The sequence below is a fragment of the Lampris incognitus genome, chromosome 2 (assembly GCF_029633865.1).
Source record: "Lampris incognitus isolate fLamInc1 chromosome 2, fLamInc1.hap2, whole genome shotgun sequence".
NCBI classification, from domain to species: Eukaryota; Metazoa; Chordata; class Actinopteri; order Lampriformes; family Lampridae; genus Lampris; species Lampris incognitus.
In genome coordinates this window covers 148,188,268-148,212,228 of record NC_079212.1, presented here as the reverse complement: position 1 = coordinate 148,212,228, position 23,961 = coordinate 148,188,268, and the positions used below count along the sequence as shown (strand labels likewise).

The window sequence follows — 23,961 nt, the reverse complement described above, 5'->3', positions numbered from 1 at the left end:
TCAAAGCAAACATCACATCTGTGGTGTTCTTTCGTGGCATGAACCCATACTGCTGCTGCTGATCATCACCTCTCCTCTTAACCTAGCTTCTATTACTCTTTCCCATATCTTCATGCTGTGGCTGATCAACTTTATACCTCTGTAGTTGCTACAGTTCTGCACATCACCCTTGTTCTTGAAAATCGGTACCAGTATGCTTCTTCTCCACTCCTCAGCCATCCTCTCACTTTCCAGGATTGTGTTAAACAATCTAGTTAAAAACCCCACTGCCATCTCTCCTAAACATCTCCATGCCTCCACAGGTATGTCATCAGGACCAACTGCCTTTCCACTCTTCATCCTCTTCATAGCTGCCCTCACTTCCTCCTTGCTAATCCACCACACTTCCTGATTCACTATCCCTACATCATCCAACCTTCTCTCTCTCTCATTTTCTTCATTCATCAGCCCCTCAAAGTACTCCTTCCTCCTTCTCTCAACACACTCTCCTCACTTGTCAGCACATTTCCATCTCTATCCTTCATCACCCTAACCTGCTGCACCTCCTTCCCAGCTTGGTCCCTCTGTCTAGCCAATCGGTACAAGTCCTTTTCTCCTTCCTTAGTGTCCAACCTGTCATACAACTCACCATACACCCTTGCCTTTTCCTTTGCCTTTGCCTTCACCACCTCTCTCTTCACTTTATGCCACATCTCCTTGTACTCCTGGCCACTAGGCCCACCCACAGCTATGCGTCCAGTTTATATGAAGCTCACAGTCAAACACACAACACATCAAATGTATTGTGTTGAAGTCCTTCCTCCGTCCGGATGGCTCCCAGTAGTCTTCATCCAGGAAGGCTTCATATTTCAGTGGAAAATGCTGAGGAAGTGGAATCAGGTTTCTAACTGACCATGGTCGGTACATCCCACCTGGACATGGCCGTGTTCATCACGGTGCTGGCTGATATCCTCTAGGTGTCCGTCTTGATCCTGGATGAGGGCTCGTCCCTTCCGCTGACCTCTGACATCGTCAAGGTGACCAGTCATCACTTCTCAGGGATGAGCTTTCTGTACCAGGTTATCGAACCACCACGTCACGGACACTTGGAACACAGCAGGATTCCTGGCATGCCCATCACCGCCTTCACACAAACTGAGGTGACGCACACACACACACACACACACACACACACACACACACACACACACACACACACACACACACACACACACACACACACACACACACACACAACAAAACTACCTAATCAGTGCATACCTAGAGTAGAGTTAGCCAAACTGGAGTTTGACCAGCTCAAAATGTTGGTGAGAGGGCGTCCAGGTAGCGTGGTGGTCTATTCCGTTGCCTACCTACACAGGGATCGCTGGTTCGAATCCCCGTGTTACCTCCGGCTTGGTGAGGCGTCCCTACAGACACAATTGGCCGTGTCTGCGGATGGGAAGCCGGATATGGGTGTGTGTCCTGGTCGCTGCACTAGCGCCTCCTCTGGTTGGTCGGGGCGCCTGTTCGGGGCGGGGGAAGTGGGAGGAATAACGTGATCCTCCCACGCGCTACGTCCTCCTGGTGAAACTCCTCACTGTCAGGTGAAAAGAAGCGGCTGGTGACTCCACATGTATGGGAGGAGGCTTGTGGTAGTCTGCAGCCTCCCCGGATCAGCAGAGGGGGTGGAGCAGAGACCAGGACGGCTCAGAAGAGTGGGGTGATTGGCCGGGTACAACTGGGGAGAACAAGGGGGGAGGGGGGTGCTGAATATTTAAAAGGGTAAATAGCATTGGCAGATAAGTGTCCAGCATGAGTAAATCCAGCTGATTTGACGGTCGTGTCACTTCCTGTACGATGTGCGACACCGCCCATCCTCAGACGAGGACCACCTCACGTTGTCCTGTCCCCCTCGCCTGCTTTGCAGCTGGAGCGGCAGTATATATCCTACATCCATGACGGCAGTGACACCCTGACGGACAACTTCACCCTCTTTGCCAACCAGACCGAGACCAGGAAGCACAGCCAGCTGTGCACGGCGCACGTGCACATCAGCCCCGTTAATGACGAGACCCCCGCTGTGACCGCCAACAGAGAGCTCAAGGTGAGGAAGGAGGGAGGAGGGGGCTACTGGTGGCGAGAGGAAGACATGCTTGACAGGAAGACAGACAGACAGATGGGTACTAGAGAGCGGAGGTGTAAAACCAGGTCCAGAAAGTAAAAGTCCAGACCATGTGTTTGCTCCACTCATGCGCTCCACCAGCAGGTCCTGGTCAGCACCACTCCTCACCGGGGAGGGGACCAGCTAATGAAACCAGCTGGTCCAGCAACATGGCTGGAGCAAATACACGGTTTGGACATTTCCTTTCTGGACCTGCTTTTTACACCTCTGCTAGAGAGACAGGCCGGCAGACAGCCAGGTGCACCGACAGACTGGCAGGAAGACGGAGACGGACAGATGTATAGAGTCAGAGTGTGTCTGATTTTTTATTTTTTGAGATACTTTATTGAGCCTCGTGGGGAAGTGTGTGTGTGTGTGTGTGTGTGTGTGTGTGTGTGTGTGTAGGGGGGGGCTGTGATAGTCTGGTGGCCTGTCCAGGGTGTCTCCCCACCTGCCGCCCAATGACTGCTGGGATAGGCTCCAGCATCCCCGCCACCCTGAGCAGGATGAGCGGTTCGGATGATGGATGGATGGATGCATGGATGGGTGGATGCATGGATGGGTGGATGGATGGGTGAATGCATGGATGGGTGGGTGGATGCATGGATGGGTGGATGGATGGATGGATGGATGGATGGATGGATGGATGCATGGATGGGTGGATGCATGCATGGATAGGTGAATGCATGGATGGGTGGATGGATGGGTAGATGGATGGGTGAATGCATGGATGGGTGGATGGATGGATGCATGGATGGGTGGATGCATGATGGGTGAATGCATGGATGGGTGGATGGATGGATGGATGGGTGAATGCATGGATGGGTGGATGCATGGATGGGTGAATGCATGGATGGTTGGATGCATGGATGGGTGGATGCATGCATGGATGGGTGAATGCATGGATGCATGGATGGGTGGATGGATGGTTGGATGCATGGATGGTTGGATGGATGGATGGATGGATGGATGCATGGATGGGTGGATGCATGGATGGGTGGATGCATGGATGGGTGGGTGCATGGATGGGTGAATGCATGGATGGGTGGATGCATGGATGGGTGGATGCATGGATGGGTGGGTGGATGGATGTTATGAAAAGCCTTTGTGTCTCGCAGCAGGAAGGAGACATTTGAAGAGCATATCAACCTGACATCAGCCGTCCTCTCCTGGCCTTTGTGCTGTCCCTCAGAGCCTCTTTTTCTAGCCACTGGTGGGATTGCTTCATGCCAGCCACCCCCTCTGTTTACCGATGGTACATCCCATGGAGGGGCTTGGTCTCCCACAGTGTCTCCTCTTCTTCCTCGTCACAATCTCTACTCTACTGCCTGAGGTGCTGACTGAGCAGTTTGCCATCTTTCTGGTGTGCTCTTGGTTGCTCCTTGCTTCATCCTGGGTAGAGGCTCTGACACTCGCCGACCCCTGGCCCCCTCTTTTCACAGCTCGTACAGTCCAGGGCGCCGGACTCCTTCATACATGTGAGGAGTTTTTGTGTCTTGACATCTGTGGCCTCTATTTCCTCCTGTGGCCGTCTTATTACCCCAGCTGGGTATGTGATAACTGGTAGGGTGTAGAGGCTGACTGCTCGGGTCTTCTTCCCATCACCGAGTTGGCCTCTCAGGACCCGCCTTACTCTTTGGAGGCATTTGGCTGTGGCTGACCCTGCAGAACAGGTTCCTGAACTGAAATGGTTGCAGATCTTGTCATGTAAGCCGTCACATCAGATGTCTCAGTGTTTCCATGACCCTCCAGACCAAAGCGGATTGAGAAACCGTTTGACTGAAGTAAAGCTTTGACAAGTTCGGTGTCTTCCTGAAATCTCCCCTCAGGTGTGGGTGGGATCGGTGACCGACATCACGCCAGATGACCTGAGCGCAGAGGATTCAGACACAGAGGATGAAGACTTGGAATTCATCATCACGCCGCCCAGCAACGGCCACCTGGCTCTGAAGAGCGCCCCCTCCAGGCACATTCTGAACTTCACCCAGAAACACATTCACAGTAGACAGCTGGTGTTTGTACACAGTGGTGAGTACAGACGGGGATGACATTTGGAAAGAGCAGAGATAAGTGGAACAAATAGAATACAGTGGAGGGGGCGTCTGGCTAGTGCAGCGGTCTATTCTGTTGCCTACCAACACGGGGATCTTCGGTTCGAACCCCGTGTTACCTCCGACTTGGTCGGGCGTCCCAAAGGACACAATTGGCCGTGTCTGCGGGTGGGAAGCCATATGTGGGTATGTGTCCCGGTCGTTGCACTAGCGCCTCCTCTGGTCGGTCGGGGTGCCTGTTCAGGCGACTGGGGGGAATAGCGTGATCCTCCCACATGCTATGTCTCCCTGGTGAAACTCCTCACTGTCAGGTGAAAAGAAGCGGCTGGTGACTCCACATGTATGGGAGGAGGCATGTGGTAGTCCGCAGCCCTCCCCGGATCAGCAGAGGGGGCGGAGCAGAGACCGGGACGGCTCAGAAGAGTGTGGCTGTAGGACCTGTATGTCCTACAGTGTGGCTGTAGGACATACAGGTCACAGTGTGGATGTAGGACATACAGGTCACAGTGTGGCTGTAGGTCATACAGGTCACAGTGTGAATGTAGGACATACAGGTCACAGTGTGGATGTAGGACATACAGGTCACATTTCGGCTGTAGGACATACAGGTCAAAGTGTGGATGTAGGACATACAGGTCACAGTGTGGATGTAGGACATACAGGTCAAAGTGTAGCTGTAGGACATACAGGTCACAGTGTGGATGTAGGACATACAGGTCACAGTGTGGCTGTAGGACATGCAGGTCACAGTGTGGATGTAGGACATACAGGTCAATGTGTAGCTGTAGGACATACAGGTCACAGTGTGGTAGGACATACAGGTCACAGAGTGGATGTAGGACATACAGGTCACAGTGTGGATGTAGGACATACAGGTCAAAGTGTAGCTGTAGGACATACAGGTCACAGTGTGGATGTAGGACATACAGGTCACAGTGTGGATGTAGGACATACAGGTCACATTTCGGCTGTAGGACATACAGGTCACAGGGTGGCTGTAGGACATACGGGTCACAGTGTGGATGTAGGACATACAGGTCACAGTGTGGGTGTAGGACATACAGGTCACAGTGTGGCTGTAGGACATACAGGTCACAGTGTGGCTGTAGGACATACAGGTCACAGTGTGGATGTAGGACATACAGGTCACAGTGTGGGTGTAGGACATACAGGTCACAGTGTGGCTGTAGGAAATACAGGTCACAGTGTGGCTGTAGGTCATACAGGTCACAGTGTGGATGTAGGACATACAGGTCACAGTGTGGCTGTAGGAAATACAGGTCACATTGTGGATGTAGGACATACAGGTCACAGTGTGGGTGTAGGACATACAGGTCACAGTGTGGGTGTAGGAAATACAGGTCACAGTGTGGCTGTAGGAAATACAGGTCACAGTGTGGCTGTAGGTCATACAGGTCACAGTGTGGATGTAGGACATACAGGTCACAGAGTGGATGTAGGACATACAGGTCACAGTGTGGCTGTAGGACATACGGGTCACAGTGTGGATGTAGGACATACAGGTCACAGTGTGGGTGTAGGAAATACAAGTCACAGTTTGGCAGTAGGACATACGGGTCACAGTGTGGCTGTAGGTCATACAGGTCACAGTGTGGCTGTAGGACATACAGGTCACAGTGTGGCTGTAGGACATACAGGTCACAGTGTGGATGTAGGACATACAGGTCACAGTGTGGTTGTAGGAAATACAGGTCACAGTGTGGCTGTAGGTCATACAGGTCACAGTGTGGCTGTAGGACATACAGGTCACAGTGTGGCTGTAGGACATACAGGTCACAGTGTGGTTGTAGGACATACAGGTCAAAGTGTGGCTGTAGGACATACAGGTCACAGTGTGGATGTAGGACATACAGGTCACAGTGTGGATGTAGGACATACAGGTCAAAGTGTAGCTGTAGGACATACAGGTCACAGTGTGGATGTAGGACATACAGGTCACAGTGTGGCTGTAGGACATGCAGGTCACAGTGTGGATGTAGGACATACAGGTCACAGTGTGGATGTAGGAAATACAGGTCACAGTTTGGCTGTAGGTCATACGGGTCACAGTGTGGCTGTAGGACATACGGGTCACAGTGTGGCTGTAGGTCATACAGGTCACAGTGTGGCTGTAGGTCATACAGGTCACAGTGTGGATGTAGGACATACAGGTCACAGTATGGCTGTAGGACATACAGGTCACAGTGTGGCTGTAGGTCATACAGGTCACAGTGTGGCTGTAGGTCATACAGGTCACAGTATGGCTGTAGGACATACAGGTCACAGTGTGGCTGTAGGTCATACAGGTCACAGTGTGGATGTAGGACATACGGGTCCCAGTGTGGATGTAGGACATACAGGTCACAGTGTGGATGTAGGACTGGATCGCTGTCATGTGTATTAGGTAACCAGTCTCTGTTAACTGGGGCCCTTATGACTGGAGCCCAAACTACAACCTCCACCAACGTGGGAGCTTGAGTCTGGAGCCAGATCCCAGCCTGCTGCATGCCGCCCATGTGTAGATCTGGACCACCATCACTGTGGAACAAAAGGTGGAAGTAGTCCTTCTGAGCACGTCACGCTTCGTGTTGGTTATCCTCCATTTGTAAGCCGGTGGGAGCTTAACAGCGAGTCACACATGGAGTCGTCCTTGCGATGGCGTGAGAATCGAGCTGGTGGAGGAAAGGCGCGGTGCATATGAAACAACCGCAGTCGCCGTCTCCTCCACCTCTGTCTAGATCAGTCACGTACGCGGGACGCCCCATGCAGAGACACGGGCCCTGCTGCAGTAGCCAGGACAGACTGGAGGGACAGAGTAAAGTGTCTTCATGCATGCTGAGTCTGCCTCGCTTTAGCAGGACAGCTGTGGACGTGTCTTGACTCGACCTTGTGTTTTCTGTGCAGGTGCATTGTCCGGAGGTTTTCACTTCCAGGTCAACGATGGAGTCAACTTTGCCCCTCGTCAGATCTTCAGCATAGTTGCCAAGCCTCTGGTCCTCAGCCTTCAGAAAAACCAGATCATGGAGGTCTATCCAGGTGAGACAAAGCCAGGAGACCTCTGTTCTGCAGCCACGTTCTCCTGTCTGATGAGTTGCAGGAGTTTCTCACGTTTCATATTCACGAGTGATCAATTTGATGCTTCTCTAAAGGTGTGTCTCCCTTCAGCCTCCTGAAATATCACTCAAAACCTCATCATGTACTCCGTTTTTCAGGGTGAAACATTTTTACACTTAAAAAATATTGAGTGGACTTCCGGTCGTGGCGCGGTGCTAAGAGACCGCAACGTCTCAGCTCTGCTGCTGGCATGTAACTGGTCCTGCAGCACGAACTAACCAGCAGCTTATTCCAACACAAGCAACACGTGTGTCCTGCAGCTCTTGCTGTGTTCAGACACACAGGCAGGTCCGTATTAAAGAGAGACATACAACACAAAACACAGCTAGCAGCAGCTCACAAGTCCCCAGTGATTAGAAGCCGTCCGGACTCTTGTTCCAGTGTCTCCAGGAACCAGAGCAGCACCCGGTGTCACTGTGTGTAGGCCCACTTAACAGCATCATCGTTACCTTCTGGCAATCAGTTAGTCGACACATACATTTGTACATAAAGCTCCCCAACACGGCAGGAACAGTGGGGACGGTACTAGTCACACACACACACGACTTGCACTTGTCCATCTGGGAAGCTTGAGCAGGACTCTGAATGCATCATTATGTGCTACCTGCAGCTTTTTACCTCGCTATAATTGCGCCACCAGTGGGCAGTATAGAGTGGAGCACAGCAGGCCCTACAAAGAGCAGTCTTAACCTCATCTGTACACTGTGACGTGTGCCTGCCAGCATGTTGGCTTGTGCGCACAGTTTGCAACACTGGCGCTGCACATCATCATCATCATCACATAGATCATTCCTGATGATGTGACCCAGATATCTTACTGTGTTCTCAACCTTTAGTGCTGGGTCTGCCAAGAAGAATGAAGGTACATTTATCTCCTGGTCCTCCTTGGTTTTAGCAGTCATGACAACACTCTTTTAGAGTTAAAGTTGACGTCATGCTGCACCATTACTGGAGCAGACTCTGAGCAGCTGCTGTAAGCCAGCACTAGAAGGAGACAGGACTAAGTCATCAGCGTACATCAGATGGTTAATAAGGCTATCCTCCACCATACAGACAGTCTTACACTCTTAACTTATTAGAGACATCATCCATATACACATTGAAGAGAATAGGTGACAGTATTCCATCTTGTCGGACCCCACTGGTCACTGGGAAGGGTGCATACATACTCTTACCCCATCTGACTTGCTTGGTTTGATCTGAACACCAACAATTACATGACATGACATTACAGTCATTTAGCCGACACTTTTATCCAAAGCGACTTACAATAAGAGCATCATTTAACGTAGGAGATCAGGAGAACTACTAGTCATCAGAGGTCATAAGTGCATCTAAACAAGCATCTAAGAGCAAAACCAGTGCTACAGTAAAAGCACAAGAAAGAGATTTGTGTTTTAAATGAGTGAATACAATAAGTGGTAAGAACAAGTAACAGGGTAGTAGTTCTTGAAGAGGTGAGTTTTCAACCTGCGCTGAAAGATGGGCAGTGACTCGGCTGTCCTGACATCAGTGGGGAGTTCATTCCACCACTGTGGGGCCAGGACAGGAAAGAGTCGGGACCGGGTCGATCGGCAGCAGGGGCCTCTGAGTGACGGGGCAACCAGGCGTCCCGAGACAGCAGAGTGAAGTGGTCGGGCGGAGGTGTAGGGCTTGACCATGGCCTGGAGATAGGAAGGAGCTGTTCCTTTCTCTGCCCTGTAGGCCAGCACCAGAGTCTTAAACTGGATGCTAGCAGCTCCTGGGAGCCAGTGTAGGGACATGAGAAGGGGAGGTGTGTGGGAGAACTTAGGGCGGTTGAACACCAGACGAGCTGCAGCTTTCTGAACAAGCTCCAGAGGTCTGATGGCCGACGCCGGGGCGCCGGCAAGGAGGGAGTTGCTGTAGTCCAGCCGGGAGATGACCAGAGCCTGGATGAGCACCTGTGCCGTCTCGTCGGTGAGGAATGGGAGAATCCTCCTGATGTTATAGAGGAGAAACCTGCAGGAGCGAGCAACCGATGCAACATTTGCAGCAAACGACAGTTGGTCGTCCAGGATCACACCCAGATTCCTCACAGTCCGAGTTGGCGTCACCACGGTGTTGTCATGGTGATGGCCAGGTCTCAATGCAAGATCCTTATCAGATAAGATGGGACCCCTCGCTCTTGTAGTTTAACAAACAACTTACCATGATTAAGCTTTTACTGCATCCAGGAAACCCATAAACACTGTAGTGTTGTGTCTTCTGTACTTACTAACAACTTGCTTCAGTGCATACTTGCACACATCTGTGTTTATTTCTAAAGCCAAACCGACTGTCAGTAGTTGATATGTATTGAAGCCTATCCAAGAGAATTCCTTCCAGTACTTTGGAAAGTACGCTAGCCAGAGCAACTGGCCCGCATAAGAGTACTGGGTATTAAAAATGTCACGAAAAGGAGGCAAGAAAGACTAAGGAAACCACGACACGAGGGCGAACATTCGGAGGGCGAAGAAACAAATGACGTCATGGATGACGACCTCGACGAAGGGGACGGTAAAATACCGGACTCAGGCGAGAACAGCGGTCAAGATACCATGAAGCCGTAATGTCCTTGAGAAGAGGACTCTATAAGACAGCTGAGGTGGTGCAAGTAACAGCCATGGATAGGACGAGAAAGCAGGAGCAGGGAGGCCCATTGCGCACGTGGAGCAGCGCATTTCTGACACGCTGCTGGGCACAATGCTGCACAGTCCGCACACTGGAAAGCACCAGCGTTAACACTCGTACCCACCACCTGCAGGACTTGGACTGCAGAAGCTGATGGGGCAACACGAGGCAGGTGGACCTACCGCAGAAGGCGGAGGCTCAGCAAACGGTAGGTTTCCTGGAAACGCTGTGGGACGGGAACCGTGGCGGGTCTTGCGGTCTCATAGAATCGGCGCCCCGCCAAACAACGACTCACACGAGACTCGTCCGAGAACAACCCTGATGGAGCTGTTGCGGTTTAGAGACAGGGGGGAGGACTGAAGGCAGCCAGAACCAAAGGAAAGGTCCCATGCAACAACGAACAAGTCCGTTTCCCCCGGACCTCTGCTGGCGTACACGGGACGCAGCGCGGCTGTGATGACGTAGGAAGAAGTCGCGAGACGAGGGGACCCATGAGCACGGAAGTGATGCTTCTGTCATTCTTTTTACTTCTCTGTTTTTTACTTTTTGAGGCTGGCCCGCAGCATTTGACTGCCACCACTGTTACATTGTGCGTTTGATAAATAAAACTTAAACTTGCTGAACTGAGAGACACTCACATCTTGTTATGAAGCCAAAGAGCCTCAAGCCAGAGTTCCCCTGCACCCTGGAAAACCTGGGAATCTATAGGAAAACACCTGGGAAATTAAAAACACAAAAAATCACCAAATGTCTCGGTAATATCACTGAGGTCATGCAAAATGGCGAAGTTAGGCGATAAATGTAATATTATAATATTTTTAGCTGCTAATATCTCATATTTCCTCCTTAGGTCTGTGTGTGTGCTGAGATGTGACGTCAGTGTGTGAAGGAAGTCTGGGTGGTGTGTTCAGCCACACAGTCCATTTTAGAGACTGTTGAGACGTCCTCAGATAGTTAATACTGAATAATACGACCTTCTGTCAGAAACGCCTGGCATGGATATATCCAAGATGAAGTCATGGAAATGTCCTGGGGAAAGAGTGGACAGCCTTCTGATCCCCAGGTCAAAGCTCCAGGTTTAAGGCCATGGCTGCTACAAACCTTTCCTCTGTGAGGAAGACAGATCCAAGATGGTTTCTGTCCCACAGCAAGTTGTTGTTAGAGTAATGTAAACCTGGCTTTCTGACTTCAAACAAGCCCACATCCAGGATGTAAAGTCATAAGATGATGTCATAAATTATATATATATATATATATATATATATATATATATATACACTACCGTTCAAAAGTTTGGGATCACCCAAACAATTTCGTGTTTTCCATGAAAAGTCACACTTATTCACCACCATATGTTGTGAAATGAATAGAAAATAGAGTCAAGACATTGACAAGGTTAGAAATAATGATTTTTATTTGAAATAAGATTTTTTTTACATCAAACTTTGCTTTCGTTAAAGAATCCTCCATTTGCAGCAATTACAGCATTGCAGACCTTTGGCATTCTAGCTGTTAATTTGTTGAGGTAATCTGGAGAAATTGCACCCCACGCTTCCAGAAGCAGCTCCCACAAGTTGGATTGGTTGGATGGGCACTTCTTTGAGCAGATTGAGTTTCTGGAGCATCACATTTGTGGGGTCAATTAAACGCTCAAAATGGCCAGAAAAAGAGAACTTTCATCTGAAACTCGACAGTCTATTCTTGTTCTTAGAAATGAAGGCTATTCCATGCGAGAAATTGCTAAGAAATTGAAGATTTCCTACACCGGTGTGTACTACTCCCTTCAGAGGACAGCACAAACAGGCTCTAACAGGTACTATTTAATGAAGATGCCAGTTGGGGACCTGTGAGGCGTCTGTTTCTCAAACTAGAGACTCTAATGTACTTATCTTCTTGCTCAGTTGTGCAACGCGGCCTCCCACTTCTTTTTCTACTCTGGTTAGAGCCTGTTTGTGCTGTCCTCTGAAGGGAGTAGTACACACCGGTGTAGGAAATCTTCAATTTCTTAGCAATTTCTCACATGGAATAGCCTTCATTTCTAAGAACAAGAATAGACTGTCGAGTTTCAGATGAAAGTTCTCTTTTTCTGGCCATTTTGAGCGTTTAATTGACCCCACAAATGTGATGCTCCAGAAACTCAATCTGCTCAAAGAAGTGCCCATCCAACCAATCCAACTTGTGGGAGCTGCTTCTGGAAGCGTGGGGTGCAATTTCTCCAGATTACCTCAACAAATTAACAGCTAGAATGCCAAAGGTCTGCAATGCTGTAATTGCTGCAAATGGAGGATTCTTTGACGAAAGCAAAGTTTGATGTAAAAAAAATCTTATTTCAAATACAAATCATTATTTCTAACCTTGTCAATGTCTTGACTCTATTTTCTATTCATTTCACAACATATGGTGGTGAATAAGTGTGACTTTTCATGGAAAACACAAAATTGTTTGGGTGATCCCAAACTTTTGAACGGTAGTGTATATATATATATATATATAGACAGCTGATGATTCCATATGAGATGAAAGAGGCTTGTCCTGTCTCATGAAGAATTTACTTGGCTCACTGGATTATTTTGCTCCTTATTTGCTGAGCACTTTCTCTGCCGCTACCGTTGAGTGTTTCCTTTAACAAAGTTATCTACTCCTGTATTGTCACAGTGTGTGTCTGGTGTGTGGTGTGTGTCTGTGTGAGAGTCTATAAACGGCCAAACTAAAGCATTTGGGGCCTTGATTCTTTTTGGAGGTTATTGGGGATGATCATGGGCACCTATAAAAAATAGCAGAACATTAAATTAAAATTATGCAGAATTATGCATAAATATGCAAAATATGCATTTTCCTAAAAATGGCTAAAAACCACTTTTCTCGGCATTTCAGATGATTTTGAGCATTTGGGGGGAGGGAGTTGGAGTGGGGGGGGGGGGTTAGGGGCAGGGGGAAGGCGGTTAGCTGGCAGGATGAAGAGGAGGGAGATTTAGACGGGTGGATAACCAAACCGCTACATTGTAGCGGGGTTCTTTTAGTATCTATATATAAATTACAGTAATCAAGTCTGGATGAATTTTAGCTATGTTACGTAAGTGAAAAAATGCAGTCTTGGTGATTTCTTTAATATCCTTATCAAAGAAAAGGCTGCGATCAAATGTACCACCAAGACTTTTGGCTGCCACACTTAATGAAATCACAGAGTTGTCAATTGTTATTGTTACTTGATCAAATTGGTGTCTGTGTCTAGCAGGGCCAATGACCAGCATCTGTTTTATCCGAATTTAAAAGGAGGAAATTTAGTGACATCCAATTTTTCAAAGTAGTCAAGCCGGCCTCTAAATTAGACATTTGAGTATAATCATCACCCCTTTTAGTCACATATAGCTGGGTATCATCAGCATAGCAATGGATATTTAAGTCATGACTGCATATAATTTGGCCAAGAGGTGAAATATAAAGAGACGAAAGTAGAGGGCCAAGAACAGAGCCCTGAGGTACACCATACTTAATGAAAGAGAATTTTGGTGTAACATTATTATAGCAGACACAATTGTGTTCTTCCAGATAAGTAGGACTTAAGCTAAGCTAAGCAAGAGGCACCGATTACAATTTATTCTGTCTAATAGCATACAGTGATCAGTGGTGTCAAAGGCTGCACTGAGGTCCAGCAGTAGAAGCACAGAGGTGGAATCAGAGTCCATAGTAGAAGATCATTCACCACTCTGGTCAGAGCAGTTTCAGCGGAGTGACAGACCCTGAAAGCCAATTGAAAAGGTTCATATGGATGGTTTTCTTCTATATGAGTTGAAAGTTGTTGATACACAACCCTCTCTAGTACTTCAGAAAAGAATGAGAGATTAGAAATTGGTCCATAGTTAAGAGACCCTGGATTGAGGTGCGGTTTCTTAAGTAGAGGTTTGACCACAGCTGTCTTAAAAATGCTGGCAACAGTGGTAGTAGTAAATGATAAATTAACAATGTCTAGCATTGTAGGTCCCAAGAAAGGCCAGAGGTCTTTAAAAAGTTTTGCTGGTAAAGGATCAAGGAGGGAAGTAGTTGGTTTAGAAGCTGACACGAGCTTGGTCCAAGTATCACGAGAGATAGTCTCAAAAGCTGTAATAACAGGGACTATCACTGATTCATTGTATATTCAAACACATGAGGAGCCTGCAGCCGTCCAGTTAGATGATACTGGAGAGAAACACTATATAATAAAGTACTTTTTAATGTGTTTTCTAAAGGTTCTGTGACGGCCATCACTCAGCAGGAGCTTCAGGCGGTCACCAGCAGCAACGATGACGTCACAGGAAACCGCTCGGTGGTGTTCACAGTGACCACGCCCCCCACACTTGGACGGCTGGTGGAACGACAGGCTGACAACTCCACACGTGATGTATCCACCTTCACACAGAGCAAGGTATGAGTGAAGAACTGGAGTTAACAGTCAGCAGCAGACGCGTTGAGGATGCTGGTGGTTTAAACGCAGTGATTGATGGATGCAGCTGATGATTCGGGACGATTTTATTTAAACTGTTGATTTGAATAAAACACCAGTCTCTTTGTCAAAGGGTTGGTACGGTTTGATTATCCACTGCACGTGTGTCTGAGCTGCAGTGCATATTTGCTTTTCAGAGTTGTTTTAATATAGAATTATTTATTGTTTAATAAAATACAGATTCTCCAGTTTTTATACAGCCTTCACTCTTTCTCACCACACTGACATAAATGTAAAATGTTCTCCAGAACACTGCAACACACATCTCAACAGAATAATAATAAGTATATTGATATTGAAATGATGATAGTAACACTAAGAACACTAGCGGTGATAATAAAAATAAAAATAATACATCAGTTTATATAATGCTTTCTAGGTAGTCTTGGCACTTTAAAGAGCCAGCAAGGGAAAATACTCATAAAAGTAAAGCAGAAATCCCAGTAGGAAGCTGGGTGTTTGTCTGTGGACAGAGAATGTTGTCTTCTTCTGGGCCAGTTGTGAGATTCTGTGTCAGCTGTTCATACATCATGGAAACTGCTCCTGTTTCGAGCCCAATGTTAACAAAATTACACAGAAAATTTGAAAAATGTCTAGAGGAGTGTGTCCGTTTTGGGAACCTCAGAATTGCATCTCTGCTCTTCTCAGATGATGTGGTTTTGTTGGCTTCATCAGAACGTGACCTCCAGCGCACTGGGGCGGTTCTCAGCTGAGTGTGAAATGGCCGGGATGAGAGCCAGCACCTCCAAGTCTGAGGCCATGGTTCTCTACCAGAAAATGGTGGACTGCTCCCTCCGGGTTGGGGATGAGTTGTTGCCTCAAGTGAAGGAGTTCAAGTATCTCGGGGTCTTGTTCACGAGTGAGGGTAGGATGGAGCGGGAGATTGACAGGTGGATTGGTGCAGCATCAGCAGTAATGTGGATGTTGTACTGGACCGTTGTGGTGAAGAGGGAGCTGAGCTGGAAGACAAAGCTCTCAGTTTACCAGTCAGTCTTGGTTCCAACCCTCACCTATGGTCATGAGCTTTGGGTGGTGACCGAAAGGATGAGATCGCAGATACAAGCGGCTGAAAGGAGTTTCCTCCGTAGGGGGTCTGGGCTCAGCCTTAGAGATAGGGTGAGGAGCTCGGACATCCAGAGGGAGCTCGGAGTAGAGCCGCTGCTCCTTCACATCGAAAGGAGCCAGTTGAGATGGTTCAGGCATCTGATTAGGATGCCTCCTGAGCGCCCTGCTTTGAAGGTTTTCCGGGCACGGCCAACTGGGAGGAGACCCCGGGGTAGACCCAGAACTCACTGGAGGGACTACATGTCCAATCTGGCCTGGGAACGTCTTGGGATCCCCCAGGAGGAGGTTGAGGGTGTTGCTGGGGAGAGGGAGGTCTGGAGTGCCCTACTTAGCTTGCTGCCACCGCGACTCCACCCCGGAGAAGCGGCTGAAGATGAATGAATGAATTATAAAATGGCGATGCTTTATACTGTAGCGAATTCGGGGGGCACCCATAGGAACTGCCGCAGCCGGGACGCGAACCCGTCTCTCCCGCACCGCGGATGACATCGCTAACCGCTCGACTAAAGGGTCCGAGCCGTTTGCCAACGGCCAACGTCTCTACTTATCCATGCACGTTCACTGTGAGTCCACGATCTGGTTTGAACAGTGTCCGTGTGTAAAAGACGACGTCACAGAAGATCCCAGAGGAAGCGTCGCTTTCTGAGACTTTTGAAAAACCACTTTCCATGGTCTCCATGGACTCGCCAACCTTTAGTATGATACTTGAGAGTTTGTTGTTTCATGTTTTAGCTTTTCTCCCTCAAAACCTAATATCTTGTGTAACATGGCTCGACGGAAGCGTGTTTAGTGTCACCAAGGCGTCTGTAAGTGATGAAGCTTCTCCTTCCCCTTCGTCTCCTCTGCTCAGCTGAACGACGGAGTGATTCTGTACGACCAGAACCAGCCAGAGTCGGTGGGATGGTCGGCCAAGGACTCTTTCTCCTTCACCGTCACCTCTCTGCCAGCTGTCCTTCCTCCACACACCTTCGTCATCCTCATCTCCTACCAGGCCAACACACACAAGCAGCAAAGCCGGCACACGCCGCCCGTGACTCGGCTGCGGGTCAACACAGGTACCTGAAACCTCCGCAAAGCTTTTTAACGTGTTTCACTCCTGCAGAGCACGAGAGCTCCCGGGTCACTCACCAGCCAGGAGCAGCACGGCAGAGAGGCGCGTCGTCCGCAAAGCCACGGAGGAGCAGGAAGTGCTGCGTATGGGGGGAGGAGCAGGAAGTGCTGGTATGGGGGGAGGAGCAGGAAGTGCTGGTATGGGGGGAGGAGCAGGAAGTGCTGCGTATGGGGGAGGAGCAGGAAGTGCTGTGTATGGGGGGAGGAGCAGGAAGTGCTGTGTATGGGGGAGGAGCAGGAAGTGCTGTGTATGGGGAGAGAAGCAGGAAGTGCTGTGTATGGGGGGAGGAGCAGGAAGTGCTGCGTATGGGGGGAGGAGCAGGAAGTGCTGCGTATGGGGGGAGAAGCAGGAAGTGCTGCGTATGGGGGGAGGAGCAGGAAGTGCTGTGTATGGGGGGAGGAGCAGGAAGTGCTGCGTATGGGGGAGGAGCAGGAAGTGCTGCGTATGGGGGAGGAGCAGCGTATGGGGGGAGGAGCAGGAAGTGCTGTGTATGGGGGGAGGAGCAGGAAGTGCTGCGTATGGGGGGAGGAGCAGGAAGTGCTGCGTATGGGGGAGGAGCAGGAAGTGCTGCGTATGGGGGAGGAGCAGGAAGTGCTGTGTATGGGGGAGGAGCAGGAAGTGCTGCGTATGGGGGAGGAGCAGGAAGTGCTGTGTATGGGGGGAGGAGCAGGAAGTGCTGCGTATGGGGGAGGAGCAGGAAGTGCTGTGTATGGGGGGAGGAGCAAGAAGTGCTGCGTATGGGGGAGGAGCAGGAAGTGCTGTGTATGGGGGGGAGGAGCAGGAAATGCTGTGTATGGGGATAGGAGCAGGAAGTGCTGCGTATGGGGGAGGGGCAGGAAGTGCTGCGTATGGGGGGAGGAGCAGGAAGTGGTGGGTATGGGGGGAGGAGCAGAAAGTGCTGCGTATGGGGGAGGAGCAGGAAGTGCTGTGTATGGGGGAGGAGCAGGAAGTGCTGTGTATGGGGGGGAGGAGCAGGAAATGCTGTGTATGGGGGGGAGGAGCAGGAAATGCTGTGTATGGGGGGAGGAGCAGGAAGTGCTGCGTATGGGGGGAGGAGCAGGAAGTGCTGCGTATGGGGGAGGAGCAGGAAGTGCTGCGTATGGGGGGAGGAGCAGGAAGTGCTGTGTATGGGGGGAGGAGCAGGAAGTACTGCGTGGGGGGGGGAGCAGGAAGTGCTGTGTATGGGGGAGGAGCAGGAAGTGCTGTGTATGGGGGGGAGGAGCAGGAAGTGCTGCGTATGGGGGGAGGAGCAGGAAGTGCTGTGTATGGGGAGAGAAGCAGGAAGTGCTGTGTATGGGGGGGAGGAGCAGGAAATGCTGTGTATGGGGGGAGGAGCAGGAAGTGCTGTGTATGGGGGGAGAAGCAGGAAGTGCTGCGTATGGGGGGAGGAGCAGGAAGTGCTGTGTATGGGGGGAGGAGCAGGAAGTGCTGCGTATGGGGGGAGGAGCAGGAAGTGCTGCGTATGGGGGGAGGAGCAGGAAGTGCTGTGTATGGGGGGAGGAGCAGGAAGTGCTGCGTATGGGGGGAGGAGCAGGAAGTGCTGCGTATGGGGGGAGAAGCAGGAAGTGCTGTGTATGGGGGGAGGAGCAGGAAGTGCTGCGTATGGGGGGAGGAGCATCTGTGTTGACGCTAAATATTGGACCATTAAGCACTTGGTTAACCGTCTCTCTCCCTCTCTCTCCCTCTCTCTCCCTCTCTCTGTCTGTCTCTCAGGCGCAGTGCTGGCTGAGGGAGGCAGGGTTGTGATTGACGGGTCTAAACTGGACGCCTCCAACCTACTGGAGAATGTTCTGGACTCTGAGCAGCGGGGTCTGAAGGTGCAGTATCGCGTGATCTTGCTGCCGCGTCACGGGACTCTGTCCATCGGAGGACAAAAACTGACCAGGTGACCTCTTCCACTTCCTCTTCCTCTTCCTCTTCCACTTCCTCTTCCTCTTCCACTTCCTCTTCCTCTTCCACTTCCTCTTCCTCTTCCTCTTCCACTTCCTCTTCCGGACAAACAACCCCAAACACAAACTACTGTGGGTGCCACAGGGTTATAAAACCAGTCTGACAAATGTATTAGCCATTCATTTCGGTGTCTGATATTTCACAACTGAACTACAACAACTGACGGACTAATTAAACCAGTCATTAAACCAGTCTCACAGAATTACTAACTAGTCATTTTGGAGTTTAATATATATATATATATATATATATATATATATATATATATATATATATATATATATATAATTTCCCCCCCTTTTCTCCCCAATTGGATCCGGCCAATCACCCCACTCTTCCGAGCCGTCCCGGTCTCTGCTCCACCCCCTCTGCTGATCCGGGGAGGGCTGCAGACTACCACATGCCTCCTCCCATACATGTGGAGTCACCAGCCGCTTCTTTTCACTTGACAGTGAGGAGTTTCACCAGGGGGACGTGGCACGTGGGAGGATCACGTTATTCCCCCCGAACAGGCGCCCTGACCGACCAGAGGCGGCGCTAGTGCAGCGACCAGGACACATACCCGCATCCGGCTTCCCACCCGCAGATACGGCCAATGGTGTCTGTAGGGACGCCCAACCAAGCTGGAGGTAACACGGGGATTCGAACCGGCGATCCCCGTGTTGGTAGACAACGGAACAGACTGCTACGCTACCCGGACACCCGGAGTTTAGCAGTTTATAATGACACTACTAGAATTCATGGACAAATCAGTGTTGCCCCGGGTGGGGTGGTTAGTTGGAAGAGGACGGCGTGAGTGAAAACTGTCACCAGCAGAAAGGACAACACGCGTCAATGCCAACGATCTATTACAACAATCCATTCAACAGTCCGCTCATACTCACCGACCCCTGTCCAGCACTGACGAGCCACAATCCCTGCTGAGCAGCAATGCAGCAATGGTCAACGCACAAAGGGGGATATGAGGTAGTGAGGCTGTGCAAATATTGTGTGTGTGTGTGTGTGTGTGTGTGTGTGTGTGTGTGTGTGTGTGTGTGTGTGTGTGTGTGTGTGTGTGTTTCCGTGCGTGCTGCTGTGCACTGGAGAGAGGAGATGTTTGTGAGAGAAAGGCTGCACTAAATCGCCCAGACAAGATGGCGCACAGTGATAGGGGTGTGATAAGCTTCCAGCAAAACCAGTTAGCGAGAGGATGAGGGAGGATGAGAGAGGAAGCGAGAGGAAGAGAGCGGAAGAGAGAAAGCGAGAGGAAGAGAGAACAAGAGAGAGGAAGCGAGAAGAAGAGAGATGAAGCGACAGGAAGCGAAGGGAAGCAAGAGGAAGGGAGAGCAAGCGAGAGGAAGGGAGAGGAAGGGAGAGGAAGGGAGAAGAAGGGAGAGGAAGTGAGTATGAGAGAGGAAGTGAGAGGATGAGAGAGGAAGCGAGAGAAAGCGAGGGGAAGTGACAGGAAGCGAGGGGAAGAGAAAGGAAGCAAGAGGAAGAGAGAGGAAGCGAGAGGATGAGAGAGGAAGCGAGAGGAAGAGAAAGGAAGAGAGGGGAAGAGAGAGGAAGAGAGAGGAAGAGAGAGGAAGAGAAAGGAAGAGAGGGGAAGAGAGAGGAAGAGAGAGGAAGAGAGAGGAAGCGAGAGGATGAGAGAGGAAGCGAGAGGAAGAGAAAGGAAGAGAGGGGAAGAGAGAGGAAGAGAGAGGAAGAGAGAGGAAGAGAAAGGAAGAGAGGGGAAGAGAGAGGAAGAGAGAGGAAGAGAGAGGAAGAGAAAGGAAGAGAGGGGAAGAGAGAGGAAGAGAGAGGAAGAGAGAGGAAGAGAGAGGAAGAGAAAGGAAGAGATGGGAAGAGAGAGGAAGAGAGAACAAGAGAGAGGAAGCGAGAAGAAGAGAGATGAAGCGACAGGAAGCGAAGGGAAGCAAGAGGAAGGGAGAGCAAGCGAGAGGAAGGGAGAGGAAGGGAGAGGAAGGGAGAAGAAGAGAGAGGAAGTGAGAGGATGAGAGAGGAAGTGAGAGGATGAGAGAGGAAGCGAGATAAAGCGAGGGGAAGTGACAGGAAGCGAGGGGAAGTGACAGGAAGCGAGGGGAAGAGAAAGGAAGCAAGAGGAAGAGAAAGGAAGAGAGAGGAAGAGAAAGGAAGAGAGAGGAAGAGAAAGGAAGAGAGAGGAAGAGAAAGGAAGCAAAAGGAAGAGAGGAAGAGAGGGGAAGAGAGAGGAAGAGAGGGGAAGAGAGAGGAAGCGAGGGGAAGAGAGGGGAAGAGAGAGGAAGAGATGGGAAGAGAGAGGAAGAGGAAGAGAGGGGAAGAGAGGAAGCGGGAGGAAGAGAGGGGGAGAGAGAGGACGCGAGAGGAAGAGGGGAAGCGAGAGGAAGAGAGGGGGAGAGAGAGGAAGAGAGGGGGAGAGAGAGGAAGAGAGGGGAAGAGAGGGGGAGAGAGGGGAAGCAGCGAGTGCACAATCTATCAAAGTAATTTTGCCAGCCAACACAATGCAAGAAGCAAAGGTGAGGAGATGGAAGACGTGGCGGCAGTCTGGCGACTCTCTACCAGCTCCCCTCTCCTTCTTATTGGGTGTTGTCTTATAAGTCTGTGATGGCCTGGTGCTCTGTCCAGAGTGTCTCCCCACCTGCCGCCCACTGACTGCTGGGATAGGCTGCAGCATCCCCGCCACCCTGGGAGCAGGATAAGCAGGTTGGATGATGGATGGGTGGATGGATGGATGGATGGGTGGATGGGTGGGGGGGTGGTTATATGTCGCTTTTGTTGACAAAACACCTCTTGCACAATTCCATATGCTCGCCAGACTTAACAGGACATAAGACTAGACGTTCCCAACAGCTGGAAGCCGCGGGACTTGCCGAGAGAGATAACCTACAACTACCAGGTACCACCATGGAGTAATGGCTGCAGACAGTGCTGCCGGAGGAGAGGTAAATGAGGTGGCACCCTGGTGAGACTACGACGGCGTCTTACCCGGCCCCCCCCCCCGAATCCCAGCATACTGCTGTCTAACGTCCAGTCCCGCGACGTATCTGAACAAGCTCTCAAACGGACACGAAGGACTGTTGTGTGTTCTGCTTTACAGAACCTAGGCTAGGCCCTCGACCACCTGGTAGGGCTCTACAACCGGACCGGTTTTCTGTGCACCACATGGACCGTTCCATGTTGACTACTGGCAAGAGAAAGAGGTGGTGTGTGCTTCTTTGTTAACAAGTCATGGTGCACTGATGTGGAAATAGTCTCTCAGTCCTGTTTGGCAGTGTTGGAACAACTAAAAATAAGGTGCAGACCAGTCTATACCCCAGAGGAATGCCCCTGCATGTTGTTAACTGCTGTCTACATACCGCCGCAGGCTACTGCTGCAGCAACGCCGGATGAAATGTATGGAGCCATTAGCAGACAGGAGAACCTTCACCCTGAGGCCATTTCAATTGTGGCGGGGGACTTGAACCGCTGAGACCCGAAATCTGTGCTACCAAATTTTTACCAACATGTCACCTGCCCAACCAGAGGTAATAAGACTCCCGACCACTGTTACAGCTAACAGGTCTATCATACGACCACCCGTCAGTGCTCTTGCTTCCTGCCTACAAGCAGAAAGCGAAGTGAGTGCAGTCCACTGTTAGGACAGTACAGTGCTGGACTACAGAACACGAATCCAAACTTCAGCGATGTTTTGACTCAACAGACTGGTCAATCTTTAAGGATTGAGCCTCCAGCTTGGATGAGTATGCTGAGTTGGTCACTAGCTATGCTAGATTTTGTGTGGAAAACTGTATCCCAGTATGGTCTACTCACACTTACCCAACTATGCCCTGGATTAACAGCGACATTCGCCTAAGGTTGAGGGATCGTACCACTGCTTTTAAATCGGGGGACAAGCAGTGCTACAAAAAATCCAGGTATGACTTGAGGAGAGTCATCAGAGCTGCTAGAAGACAATATAGGGACAAACTGGAAAATGACTACAGTAGCTGTGACTTGCGGCGCATCTCGGAAGGGGCTGCAGGTGGTTACAGACTATAAATCCAAACCCAGTGTGGCTATCAACACCTCTGCCTCTCTCCTGGATCGGCTTAACAACTTTCATGCCCGCTTCGATGTTCACAACTTGGACCCGGTGACAGCAGCACACGATGCCCACCCGATGAAGTCGAGCTACAGGTGACAGGCTGATGTGAATAAAACTTTTAAAAGGGCTAAGGCTCGTAAAGCTGCTGGCCCAGACGGCATCCCTTCCCGTGTCCTCAAGGCATGTTACACTCAGCTATCTCAGGGTTTTACTGACATTTTTAACCTGTCCCTGTCATGTGTGTTGTTCCACTGTGTTTTAAGAAAACCAGCATTGTGCCTGTACCTAAGAAGACACCTGTCTCTTGCCTTAATGATTACCGACGTGTGGCTTTGACCTCTGCTATTATGAAAGGCCTGGAAAGATTGCTTAGATCATATATAAAATGTAACATTCCTGCTACCTTTGACCCATTACAGTTTGCCTACCGTTCCAATAGGTATGTAGATGATGTTATTTCACTTGCTGTGCATACGGCTTTAGTACACCTTGAAAAAGAAAAATACACACGTCAGAATGCTGTTTATTGATTACAGCTCTACTTTTAATACAACTGTACCATCCAAACTGGTGTGTAAACTCAGAGGTCTTGGGCTGGGTAAATCTATCTGTAATTGGCTATTTGATTTCCTGACAATCAGGCCCCAGACTGTGAGAACAGGTAAAACATACTCATCCACATTAGTTCTTAGGACCGGCGCACCTCAGGGCTGCTGTCTCGGTCCCCTATTGTATAGTCTCTGTTTACACACGACTATGTTGCCAAATATAACAACAGCGTCATGAAATTGGCAGATGACACCACAGTGATTGGACTAATAAGTGACAGTGATGAGAGGATTGATATAGTATTATTATCCATCCATCCATTAACCAAACCGCTTATCCTACACGGGGTCGCAGGGATGCTGGAGCTATTATAACCAACTGATATGTTATTGGACCAACTGATTCAACTTTCTGTGATTTTCCCACCTGGATTATTGAGCATGCATAAAGAGATTTTGACTCATTGGAGGAGGAGGGTTGCCTTAAACTTGTACGTGAGTACGAGCAAATGGCACGTAAGATGGCAGACTACAGCAACCACCTGAGATTCAGCCTCAGGTGACGACCATCCCTGAACCGGGGGGGGGGGCTAAGAGTACATTTGTCGCCATCTTACAACGCTGTGATTGCAAACATTCTCCAATCCTCTGAATAGTACACATGGCCATTCTAACTCTAGTTAATGCTCACAGCAATTTGCCCATGAAACTGATCGTCGTTTTCGGTCGTTATGCGCCTGTATTGTTAGATGATGATGAAACGTTTCTCTCAATAAACACGTCCAGATGAACTGATTCAACTTTCTGTGATTTTCTTACCTGG

At 49.9% G+C, this 23,961-nt stretch overlaps 1 protein-coding gene across 1 annotated transcript in view; it reads left to right on the top strand.

The window, feature by feature from the left end:
* LOC130133072 (chondroitin sulfate proteoglycan 4-like) overlaps positions 1-23,961 on the top strand; it is a 67,912-nt gene that overhangs the window by 29,164 nt on the left and 14,787 nt on the right. The window contains exons 12-18 of the mRNA XM_056301918.1: positions 957-1,139; positions 1,910-2,086; positions 3,973-4,171; positions 7,099-7,230; positions 14,166-14,341; positions 16,335-16,539; positions 18,309-18,480. Of these exons, the coding sequence (XP_056157893.1) occupies positions 957-1,139; positions 1,910-2,086; positions 3,973-4,171; positions 7,099-7,230; positions 14,166-14,341; positions 16,335-16,539; positions 18,309-18,480 (1,244 nt within the window). The remainder of the gene's footprint in view (positions 1-956; positions 1,140-1,909; positions 2,087-3,972; positions 4,172-7,098; positions 7,231-14,165; positions 14,342-16,334; positions 16,540-18,308; positions 18,481-23,961) is intronic.